General features: G+C 37.5%; 1 protein-coding gene across 1 annotated transcript in view; it reads left to right on the top strand.

The window, feature by feature from the left end:
• The first annotated feature begins 261 nt into the window (after nt 1-261).
• Nucleotides 262-10,420, top strand: part of RASGRP3 (RAS guanyl releasing protein 3 (calcium and DAG-regulated)) — a 31,056-nt gene continuing 20,897 nt past the window's right edge. Inside the window, exons 1-8 of the mRNA XM_010581210.1 lie at nt 262-331; nt 1,853-1,955; nt 2,605-2,667; nt 3,858-3,989; nt 5,271-5,418; nt 8,085-8,258; nt 8,677-8,793; nt 9,122-9,397. Coding sequence (XP_010579512.1) covers nt 262-331; nt 1,853-1,955; nt 2,605-2,667; nt 3,858-3,989; nt 5,271-5,418; nt 8,085-8,258; nt 8,677-8,793; nt 9,122-9,397 — 1,083 coding nt within the window. The remainder of the gene's footprint in view (nt 332-1,852; nt 1,956-2,604; nt 2,668-3,857; nt 3,990-5,270; nt 5,419-8,084; nt 8,259-8,676; nt 8,794-9,121; nt 9,398-10,420) is intronic.

Here is a 10,420-nt window from a genome sequence, read left to right as displayed (position 1 = left end):
AGCTTACAGCAGTCTTTCACATTCTCTTTATTGTGTGGTGAAAAAACAGTTTATAGAAAAGATGAGTTGAACTGTAAACATTGCATCCTGGTAAGTCTTCCAAATAGTCAAATGATTATGATTTCTTTTACTTTCTTCAGATTTTTCCTTGAAGTCCAGCTAAGAATGCAACCAACAATAAAGTGAAAAACTGAGCAACTGAAGAAACATCCTTCTACATGGTGAAAATGTCTCTTATTTTTTGACAACGCTTAAAGGACAATGGGGTCAAACACACTTGGGAAGGCTGCAACATTAGATGAGCTTTTGAACACTTGTATTGAAATGTTTGGTATGCTTTTTCAATATTTTACTTTACTGTTCTTGAAATTCATCTTATAATATAACCCCTGCTGTTCTCTGATTTAGCCAGTCTTTTCCCTTGGCAAACAACATTTCTGCTCTGTAAAATTTTCCATGTTTCATTTTGGCCCAGAATCACACAGGCCAGAATTTTAATCACATGCATACTGTATTAAATTTTATTAATATAGATAATGCAAAATGGTGGGTATAGCGGTTTTTAAAATGCTGGCCTTCACCAAGAGAAGTGTTTAGTTGAATTACTCAAGGAGTTATTTCTGGCATTGATCTTTGTCTTGAGTGGTTACACAGCTGCATTTCTGACCAGTCATTTTTTGGAAAGGTTTTCCAAATCATCATGCAATAATTGGCAAGAATATGACTTAAGGCTCATGTAATCTTTTTACTTTTATTAAAATGTGATGTACCAGGTCTGAGGGAAAGAAGTGATGAAATAGACTTTGATCCATAACACCATTAATCATGATGTGTCACATTGCAGTCAGATGAGTTCATGGGTAGGCTTAAATGATTTGAAATGGGGCCTTAATTCACAAAGCTACATTTTGATTCTCTTGAAATGCAGGACAGCTTTTGATTGGAATGAGGTATTAATTTTTTTTCCCTTGTGGAGAGAAAAAAGTATCTAAAGGTGAGAGAGTATTAAATAATTGAGGGACGGACGGATCTTGCTACTGACTGTAGTGAATCCCCATATATCCATTTCTGTAGACCACCATCAAACCTGTTGTTCTAAGACCTAATGAAAGTATTAGCAGAGCTCATATACTTGTTGTCTGTTGGAAATCATGCCTCTCTTCCTTGTATACACACTCTCTTGACAAGTGTAGTCCATGTGTCATTCCCATTTCATACATGCATATCGTCTACTGTCTTTTAAAAGAGTGACAGATAGAGAATAATCTAAGATTGCAGATGTTGAGGAAGACTGATGGGCAGCCAGCCTGCCATGGAATAACTCTTTCTGCAGTCTCAGCAGCTACATTGCAAACGGGTCAGTAAGGCAGCTGGAGATGGAACCCTGGGCACAGATGTGAGGTGTTGCTTTGACATTGAATTCCTTGAGGCAGATACCTTTTTTTAACAATCCAATTGTTAACATAAAGCTGCAATAAAACAAATATTGGCAATGGTTGTACATAAATCATCTCCCAGTCTTTTGGTGGACTAATTTTGGATTTGTTCTTTGGATTACTGGCAGTCTTTTTGTATAATGTTTCGCATAGTGCTGTCCATGCCCCATTTTTTTAGCTATGGCCCGTTATCTACACTGGTTTGGGGTTTTTTGCCTTTAAATAGCTAGCACTGCAATCTAGCAATATTGTTGCTAAAGGAGCGGGTTTTGTGCTTTGGTTTTGTTTCCTACCTATTTGGTAGATAATGAGCCAATATTTCCACTTTTGATCCTTTCTATGTGACTCAGCTTGAAGAATAAAAGCTCCTCTCTGTTCATTAATAGTGTGGTTAACTCATTGTTTCTCTTTTGCAGATGACAAAGGAAATCGGTGCTCCAGCCATTTGCCAAGAACCTTTCTTTTAATGCACCGGTGGTATCTGCCTTCCACAGAGCTGGCTGGCAAGCTTCTGTCCACATATCCTTTCACAATGTCTTGCAAATTGACATTACAATATCAAAAGCAGATTGTTTCTGTAACTGCATGTAAAAATGTGTCAATTAATTAGTGACAACCAAGGTTTAGAGGTGAATTTTTTTTCAACCTAAAAGATGGAATTCTGTGAGCTTCTTTATGCTACTGCTTGTGGAATTTTTTCCATATGTACAAACATACTGGGGCATACTTTGCATTAACTTTGAATAAGTGGAAGTATGTGGCCAAGGTAACTTTTCAAATGTATCACGGCAGGCTAGCCTTTGACTACTATGAACTTTCAGTGGTAGCTAAGCACCTACATGTCATTTATACCTCTTAAAGAATTCAGTAATCATAAGTATTATCATGTTTGGTTAGCCAAAGCTGGCAAGAAACTGTTCAGCAGAATATTCAGAATGGTGTAATAGAGGCATTTTTGCTAGTGCAAAAAACAAATTGGCAGCCAGGTATTGGTCTTTGTCCCCTAAGATGCCGTGAAAGTCAATGAAATATCAGAGCATACTGTGGTTACCTCTAGAAGAAAAGTTTGATACTGGTTTTTATGCAGCTGGTGCAGTGTCAGAGTATTCTGTAGATAAAAACAATATTACTGAATCCGGGCACACAAAGCTTTCTTTAACTAGCATACGTATAGAGATGCCAATGGGGAGAACTGCAATGAATTCAGATTAAAAATCTGCTATTTCATGAGGTAAGCATGCTTCTGGTCCTCTAGAGTTTTGGTTTTATGCTTCTGGGAATACTATCAATGTAACTTCTTTTTGTAAATATTAAAACTAAACCATGGAAGTATAAAGTTTGGGGGTTTGTTTTTTGTTGTGTTTTTTTTTACTTGATCTCCAGTCCATAGTGGAATTTCTGTGCTTTGAAAACAATCGTTTAAGTTGAGCCATCCAGCATTTAAGACATTTAAATGCATTGAGCTAAAATGCTGATTGAAAACTTGTGCTATGATTTACCTGGTATTTGAGTGTGACATCTCTTAGAGGGAGACTAATTCGGTGCCACACAGAGGAGACACACATTTTGCTTCAAGATGTAATCTAGTGTGGGAGAGGAAGATTGTCTCTGGGCTGTCAGCTTCAGTTCATACAATCCTTACATAGTTTATCATGACAGCAATGTGTTAGTGATGCCAAAGCTATTACAGGTCAAGTATGTCTGATCCTTGCAACACCTGTCTCTTACCTTGTTTCTTGGGAAAGCTTTCATGTATTGGGCTGTGCTTGTGTAGGAACATCTCTCTGTAAAATAAAAAGCATCAATTTTTAAGCTAACATGATATAACCCACTTCCCTCAGACAAACACTTTATCTTTCTTCCTCTGGTCTAAGTTGTATCACTGTGAAGAAAGGGAGGGAGGTATTGAAAGCAGGACTTATAAAGCCTTTTCCATACCCCTTTAAATAACAGAGGAGACATCTCATTTACATGGTTAGCGTGGTAGAACTGCCATTCAAATTAAGATTTTCATTTTCACTGAAAAATCTTTTCTGAGCAGATAAAGTGTCTCACTTAGGAAAGGGATAAGTGCAAGTGTCTTTTGGGTGTCCTGGCAGCCTGAGTCAGGACACATGTGTGTGCTGTTTGTGTATGTCACCTGAGGCATCACTTTAATTTCACATTTCAATAGAATGCTGCTGTGTTGTGCTGTGGTGAGTTAACCAAAGGAAATTACATGATAAAGTGGTTTTTGCCACTTCAGTGTCGCAGACAATCACAGCAGCAACAAGTTCGGTTAGTCCACCATCTCTGCCCAAAAGCCATTGGGTCTGAAATATTTATAAGTCCTATTGAATAAAATGTGAGTATATATATGCAGCCACTGAATGTTACACATGAATCCCTGATCATCTCTGAACCACTGTCTGTGGATTTCAGATACTGGATTTTAGAATTTCCTGCAGAGTTTAACTTGGATCTTGGGCTGATTCGTTTGACTGAAGAGTTTCGAGAAGTAGCCATGCAGCTTGGATATGAGGATCACATGCATCTCATCGATATCTCCAGCATGTAAGGATGTTACGAGCTTCAACATCTTTCTCTCTGTCTCTGTAACAGCAGAATTCTAGTTCTGTGCAAAATATAAAAATATTAAGGGCCATCTTGATCTTCAGAGAGCAAAAAAGCAGTTACAAAAAGATTATATTGGCTTCTAAATTTGAAGTTACTAAGAATTTGAAATTCTAGTTGTAGCGTCACAGTGAAGAGAAGATTCTTAGCTCTATGTAAGTTTTTAATATAAACAGAAAAGAAATAATTTTCCTGACAAAGCTAGTGCCAATTAAGTGATTAATATTACTTTTTTCCTATGATTTTTCATACAGCATGACAAGCAATGCAGTGACTGGTATGTTGTGTAAATTTTGCATTTCCTCATGGAAGATTTTTTGTTCTTTCATCAGTAACCTGTTAATTTTATCTACTGGCTTTCTGTGTACTTCTTTTCTATGATTTAACTGGATAATCTTTAGCATTCATGTTTGTAGTTTTATTCCGTCAAAATGATTACACTACTATTTCCTTGACATGCTGAAACGAAAGTTACCTTTTAAACATCACCAGAGAGGCTCTTGTATCTCACCTGATATTGTAGATTTTCTTCTAAAATATGGCACATGCATAGTGACTTTTCCTTATTTAAAAATGTCATAGTAACCTGGAAGGACAGCACTACTAATCTCAGTGAAGGTTGCAAGACTTCCTGCAAGAACAGTACCAGTGAAATCATATGAATATTGACTCTTAAATCTTCATTTTAAAATATTGTTAGCAACTCTTTCTGCTCTCTGAAGTGCTTTTACGGTATATGGGTAGGAATTATTCCATTGCTTGCAAGCAGATGATTTGTCTTTTTGTCCACCCTTGTCTTACTGTTTTGTTAGCTGTTTCACTGTTTCTGCTGTCCCATTATTTCATGGAAATGTGGTCTTGCAGAGTAAAAATTAACCCTTGATGTTATTCAAATATTTTTTAATTCTGTATCAGAATTTGGTGTGACCTGTTCTTCTTGTATTCCCAAGGCATTTTTTAAGTATGGCTTCTTCTATCACAGAGAACAGTATGTTGTCCTTTTGTTTGGATAGAAACCTGCTATTATTTATCATTTGCAGTAGCACCTCCAAAACTCTTCTGTTATGCACCTGAGTGGGTCTTACTCTGAGTGTTTATGTGCTGGATGTCACAGATCAGAAAACTCATAATCTGTCTCTTGGTAGAAAACTGTGTGCAAACCTTGGGCTACCCTTGCATGTACCCAAACAGAAATTAGTATTGTACCTTTTTCTGTTGCAGTCCTTCCTATGACTGGATGAGAAGAGTTACACAGAGGAAGAGGATTTCCAAGAAGGGAAAAGCCTGCCTGCTGTTTGACCATCTGGAGCCCATTGAGCTAGCTGAACATCTCACTTTTCTGGAGCATAAATCTTTTAGGAGAATTTCTGTAAGAAGTCTACAACTTTGTCACTTGCAATTAAGAGCCTGTCCTTAAAGAGCATTCATATGGTTTAACATTTATGACTTTTTTCCCTCCACATTTCAGTGTAGTAAATCTTTATAATCCTTCACATGATGTACATAGCCATGGCTGCACCAGCACTTCCTTGATCTTTTTCATGATTGATGCTTTTAGTCACAGAAGTTAATTCTGTGGAGAAATTCTGGGCAAAAATTACTGCTAAAAGCTACTGCAGCCATGTGTTGCAACAACTGATTAAACTAATATTATTGTTCAAAATCTCCAGGTTTTTTTTTTTTCCTCTGAGGAAAATAGTTAATTACTTTTCAGGAAACATCAGAGTCTTTGCAATGAACAATTTTTGAAGAAACTGAAAAAGATATAGTCCTTCTGTAGTCTCTGTTCACTCCCAACTACCTCTTCAGAAACTGTCCTTTCATTTGCCAACTCAGGATCAGAAGATAATTCAGGTTGGAAGGGATCTCAGGAGGCCTCTAGGCCAACCCCCTGCCCAAAGCAGGTTCAGCTCCAAGATAGATCATGTTCCACAGGGACTTAGCCAGCTGGGTCTTGAAAACCTCCAAGAGCAGAGACGGCACAACTTCTCTTTCCTCCTTCTCGGATATTAGCACTGAGGAAAATTTAGATACAATTGCTTCTTTTCACACAGGATTGTACATGAACAAGAAGCAAAAATGGATGAAAATGAAAGTAGAAGCTAAAGCAAAACAAATGAGTAACCCAAATGCCAAAAAAAAAAAGCTGATTTCGCTGGCAAATATCCATATGAAAAGGTCACATGATGCCACTGTATCTGGTGGCAAATGGAAGCAGTAAGTTCTCAAGATGACAAATTCTCTGAAGCAAAAAAATGAGACTTTTTAAAAATTGTTTAGGAGCATGAAAGAAATCAAACTCCAAAACTAAGAAAAATATATGAAGTTTTTTGTTTGTTTCAAGAGGGGAAGGAAAGAGAGATCAATGAGGAGCTGAGACCAGTCTAAATAGAATCACTTTTGACGTCATTTAATAACGTTCAAAGGTTAATTACTCTAGACTTCAAATCATGGGAAAACACCCTACCGTGATCTGTGCAATGCTAACCTCAAAGAGGGAGGGAGGCACAAGAAAAAAGGGATGTATTTGTAAGTAGACTTAAGATATATTTTAATGCCTTTGTGAATTCCAGAAAAAAAAACTCAGACCTGCAATGAATTTTTTTTTCCTTGCTGTTTCTAATTTGTCTGTTAATTCGTTGGCTTGAATCTTGCTATATCTCAGATGTTTCTCTGCAGCCAGTTAGACTTAATTAATCTTATACTATCCTGTAATGCAATGAAGAGGTTTGAAAGATGTGTTGTTTGTTTATATGAGAATGGTAACCAAAAAGTTGTAAGAATGGTACATTTCCATGAAATAAAGTGAAGGGCACACCTCAAAACATAGAGATTGAGAAAGGAACCCAGGATCACTAATCTAATTTAAAGAACAATTGAGAAGTGCTACAGAGAAACAAGTAGCATTTATTTGGAGATGTCAATGAGACCAGGTGATTTGCTATAAACTGTTCAGAAATGTAAGAGTCCCACTTATTTTTGCAAGGTAGAAAAAAGTGTTATCTCAAAGCTATGTAATTGTAAAAGATGATTAGTTTGAATCCTGTCTTTGGTTTTACCTATTAAAAAAAAAAGTGGAGGAGAAGGAAAGTCAGCGTTAATCACAACAGAAAATATTTAAAAGTGTCTGAACACTGAGATACTATTTATCTGCACCTCTGAAATGAGCATCTGCTGTGTAAGAGCATATGCCATCATATGGCCTTCTAGCAGGCAATTTTTGATCAGCTAAGACCAAGAAACCCATGTTGGCTGGCGTTGCTATCAACTCCCTGCACAAGCTAAAGTTATGTCATAAGCTTCTGAAAATCCATCTTAAAGGGACAGCTCAAAAATGTTTTCCAAACATTTAGGAAAATCTAATTCTTGGGGGCAGTAGCTCTCCCATGTAGAACTATGTCCATGAACATACAAGGACTGAACAATAACATCAAAAGAAGCAAGATTTAGCAGAAGTAGGTCCTTGTGCTACAGAATTTTTTTGACATAGGAGGAAGAAAATGGGTTCATAGTTAGCTTCTTGGGATGCAGTTTAAGCTCCTGTGAAGAGTGACAGAGCTCCTATTGATTTCAGTGGGGCCAAGATTTCTCTCTTTACACCAACAATGCAGTTGGTCAGGATATTGGAGTGGGATGAAAGCTCTTATTTACATGCTTCTTGCTTGTAGCACTAGATAATTCCTATAAACTATCATGCCATGAGGATGTCAACTAAAACTACACAGAATTAAATGTTGTAAGTGATGAGTAAATTATGGGAAAGATAACTCCCTGGAAGTCGTAACCATGCTCATCATGCATGCTGCTGTATTATCTAACACACAAACACTGAAGTTTTATGTTGACATTTAAGTAATAAAAAACCCCAACAACAACAAAATTTTAAGAAAGAACTGATGTGCAGCAGGGTCTGCTGACCCTGAGACTTGGTCACTTTCTAAACAAGAGGAGCTTTAAAAGGAAAAAAATTATCAAAGTTTCAATTTGATTCTTAAGTTGTCCACCATTTTACTGAAAATGCCTTTCTTCTGTTAGTTCACAGACTACCAAAGCTATGTGATCCATGGGTGCTTGGAGAACAATCCTACTTTGGAGAGATCTATTGCTTTATTTAATGGTATCTCCAAATGGGTCCAGCTCATGGTTCTCAGCAAACCAACACCTCAGCAAAGGGCAGAAGTAATCACAAAGTTTATCAATGTTGCACAGGTAAGTCTTGCATATGAGTCTTTTTCCTTCGGTGTAAAGCAATAATACAAATAGAGGTTGCAGTAAACAAATGAACTGGATGCTCTTTGTGCTGTTTCCTCAGTGAACAGCCTGTTCAACACCACTGCAGGTTATTTGTTCAGGTGTAGTATGTCTGCATTTTTTAACTAGCAGACATAACTATAAAATAATTTTTCTTTGTTGTATTCTGGCTGACAACTGTCACTATTGTGTGTTTCTTGTGGAACTAAGCTAATTAAAAAAAGAAATGCTGAACTATTCTGTTATGTCCCCTGGTTTAGTGATTTCTGCTTTAGCAGTGATAGGTTGTCTCCTTTCACTTGTCATGTGTGACACTGGATTGCTGCCACATGTATTTCCTTGGTTTTTAATTATGCACGATCAATCTCTCCTGCAGAAGCTCCTTCACCTCCAGAACTTCAACACACTGATGGCAGTTGTGGGAGGCCTAAGCCACAGCTCTATTTCTCGCCTGAAAGAAACTCATTCTCATCTGTCTTCAGAAGTCACAAAGGTATGGTGGGCTCCACAATATAGATGTATTGAGCAGAACATCACCTCTTATGAAGATCTAATCATCTCTTATGAGGTCTGATGGGTTCTGCAGTGCAGGTGTCTCACCAGCACACTACTTGGATCATGGCAGGGCATCCTAAAAGGCACTTTGGTTGCGTTCCTTTTGGTGGAGAAGGATCAGCTCATGGAGATCCTCTGCTTGATTGCCTGTGCCAGAGAGGAAATTAACACTGTCAACACCCTGACATGAGTTGTGCTCATTTAAAACAGATTAAGGAAATGCTATGAACGCTTTCACAGAGGCTTGCTTCTCTGGCTATTTGTAGGACTGGAACGAAATGACAGAGCTGGTCTCTTCCAATGGAAACTACTGCAACTACCGCAAAGCTTTTGCTGACTGTGTTGGCTTCAAAATTCCGATTTTAGGAGTTCATTTGAAAGACTTGATTGCTGTCCATGTCATTTTTCCTGACTGGGTAGATGAGAACAAAGTTAACATAGTGAAAATGCAGCAGCTTTCCATCACCTTGAGTGAATTGGTTTCCCTGCAAACTGCCTCTCATCATTTAGAGCCTAATATGGATTTAATTAACCTTCTAACTGTAAGTATTGACCATGTTTCAATTCACTTCAATTATTCAGATGTTGAATGTCAGTAAGAGTATTTATATCTATAGAGATAAGTGCACATTTTTATCCCAGTTTTGTAATAGAAAAGGGAGAGAATACAAAACAGAAACAAGTTCACATGAAGCATGAATAAAGTCAAAGAGAATTTCATTACTGTAGTGTGTGATGGCTGGAAGCAGCAACAGGATTTTTTTCAATTAATTATTTTAAGGAAAACAGAAAGAGGGCTGTATTTTTGTTAGGAGAAGTGAAAACTAAGTTCTGACTGCTTAGAATTGAGGCTTACGTCTCCTGTGCAAAGATCGGGTGACGTATTGACATGGACACACAAGTGAAATTCCAACTTGGTTGTCACTCTGTTCTTGCTCCCCTGTGCTTTGTGTGCAACACAGCACTCTTCCTATCCAGTAAATAAAAATGCTCTTGAATAGTTTTAAAGACGCTCTGCAACCCCTACTCCTTTCCCTCCCCTTACTCCTTGGCAGTGGCTACATTTGGGGAGGTTTGAAACTTGCACACACAAATTACAGATAAGGATCTGAATGTCCCATTTCAAACCAAAGGAAAGTGAGATTTCAGAAAAACTGAATAAAACATTTTTTTTAAAAAGTTGCAACTGACAATGCTAAAAGGAATTAATTTTCAGTCCCCTTTTTGATGTGTAGACAATGACTGTAATTTTAATAAACACTACACTTATTTCAAAACATACTGAAGCGTGGAGCCTGAACCATTAGGCCAAATCCTGCCCCTAGTGAAATTTAGTCATTTCAGCACTGATCTTAACTGCAGTAGTGTTTGGCCCAACAGCACAGTTTGTTCAGGTCACAGGCAAAAACAATGTCTTAGAATTAAAGATTGAACCTGTGAAACTTGGAAAAAAGGAATGTTGTTTGTTATAAACCGTTGATGTTGCAAGCAAGTAAAAGCCACCTACTCATCTGAGAGTAGTCTGAAATATGTCATGTTAGGTAAAGGACTCTCTTAATATATAA

The sequence above is a fragment of the Haliaeetus leucocephalus genome, unplaced genomic scaffold, assembly GCF_000737465.1.
Source record: "Haliaeetus leucocephalus isolate CR32 unplaced genomic scaffold, Haliaeetus_leucocephalus-4.0 Scaffold752, whole genome shotgun sequence".
Lineage (NCBI taxonomy): Eukaryota > Metazoa > Chordata > Aves > Accipitriformes > Accipitridae > Haliaeetus > Haliaeetus leucocephalus.
The sequence above is the reverse complement of the archived record's forward strand: the minus strand, read 5'-3'. Positions and strand labels throughout refer to the sequence as shown.